At 36.9% G+C, this 1,310-nt stretch overlaps 1 protein-coding gene across 1 annotated transcript, besides 1 other annotated feature; it reads right to left on the bottom strand.

The window, feature by feature from the left end:
- Positions 1–230: 230 nt before the first annotated feature.
- TVAGG3_1067020 (uncharacterized protein) lies at positions 231–386 on the bottom strand (the record flags this gene model as incomplete). The annotated part of the gene is made up of 1 exon (XM_053888431.1): positions 231–386. One exon carries the CDS (start codon positions 384–386, stop codon positions 231–233), a length of 156 nt encoding a protein of 51 aa, XP_053744440.1.
- Positions 387–686: 300 nt separating this feature from the next.
- Positions 687–1,310: a mobile genetic element.

The following is a 1,310-nucleotide window of genomic DNA, read 5'->3' as shown; positions in this document are numbered from 1 at the left end:
TTTTATTTGTGAGAGTCTGTTTCTTTTTTGAGATACTAGCCGTTCCATTTCTATGAAAAGTGACTTTGTAGTTAGGGTTTGTATTTCCAGACCTGGCACTTTCTATTATTGAATTTTTCTCTTCATCTGTAAGTTCTTTGACAGGTTTTGACAATGGTTCTGAACTTTTTGTTTGTGGTGTCAAATCTACCGTTTCAACTTCTTCGGTCATTTCATCTCAGTAAAAAATTTTAGTTTGGTTTGTTTTCAACTGGTTGTTTAGGTTTTTTAAGTCGGTCTAAAACTTCCTGAGGTATAGGAAGAACTTGACAAACACGTGGTTGTGTAACTGCTGGAAGCCGACAAATCCATCTTGAACCCATTTGTCTCAATGCTGTATTGTTCATTTCATCTCAGTAAAAAATTTACATTCCCCACGTTTGAGGCGGTTGAGGTTGGTTGTTGTTTACCCACTGTTGTGCATGGTTATATCCTCTGTTAAAGAATCTTTCACCTTGGTCCATATAGTGCCCTGCTTGGTTATAGTAGTCATTTGCTTTGTTATAGTAGTTTCCTGCTTGTCTTCCTACATTGTCCATCCATCCTTGAACTTTTCCTCTTGTTTCAGGATTTGGAATAAGATTTGCTGCATCTCGTGCTACATCCCAACCTTTCTGTACAGTTTGTATAATAGGTTGTGCTTTCTCTTTAAGTATACCTAATGTACTCAAAATCTTCCTTCCAATTCCAAATACACCTCTGGCTATTGTTCCCACTGCGGGCAAAAATCTGGATGCAACTCCTGCTAATGCGCCAAATAAACCCATTTCTTATGGGTTAAAAATGACGAATCCAAACAAGGACCCCTATGTTTCTAAAGCGACAAAGAAAGCACTCATGTAAAAATCTTTAGTTCAACACCAAATGCTTGGTTTATGGATATCTTGGAAAACATTCCGAGGTATAGAGAAGATGGACCACCATACTGGCTAATATTTGTCGGTCAAAACACAAGATACTGTGAAGCCATACCATTACAGTCCAAAAATATTTTAGATGTGAAAACTGCTTTGACAATATTCGTTGACAAATACCATCCAACAAAACTGACATCTGACTGTGAAAGTTCTTTCAAATCAGACGATATTAAAAACTATCTGCGTTCAAAAAATGTAAACCAATATTTCATTGTCGACCAAAACCATTCTGCTCTTGGTGTCATTGACAGTTGTATAAAAATCTTAAGAGACTTAAACCAACCACAAGGTGGTGAGTAGATGAAATGTCATATGACGACAATATAGACACTTCTCCATGGCAAAGATGAGACA

This window comes from Trichomonas vaginalis (genome assembly GCF_026262505.1).
Source record: "Trichomonas vaginalis G3 chromosome Unknown ctg_57, whole genome shotgun sequence".
Taxonomy (NCBI): domain Eukaryota; phylum Parabasalia; order Trichomonadida; family Trichomonadidae; genus Trichomonas; species Trichomonas vaginalis.
The sequence above is the reverse complement of the archived record's forward strand: the minus strand, read 5'-3'. Positions and strand labels throughout refer to the sequence as shown.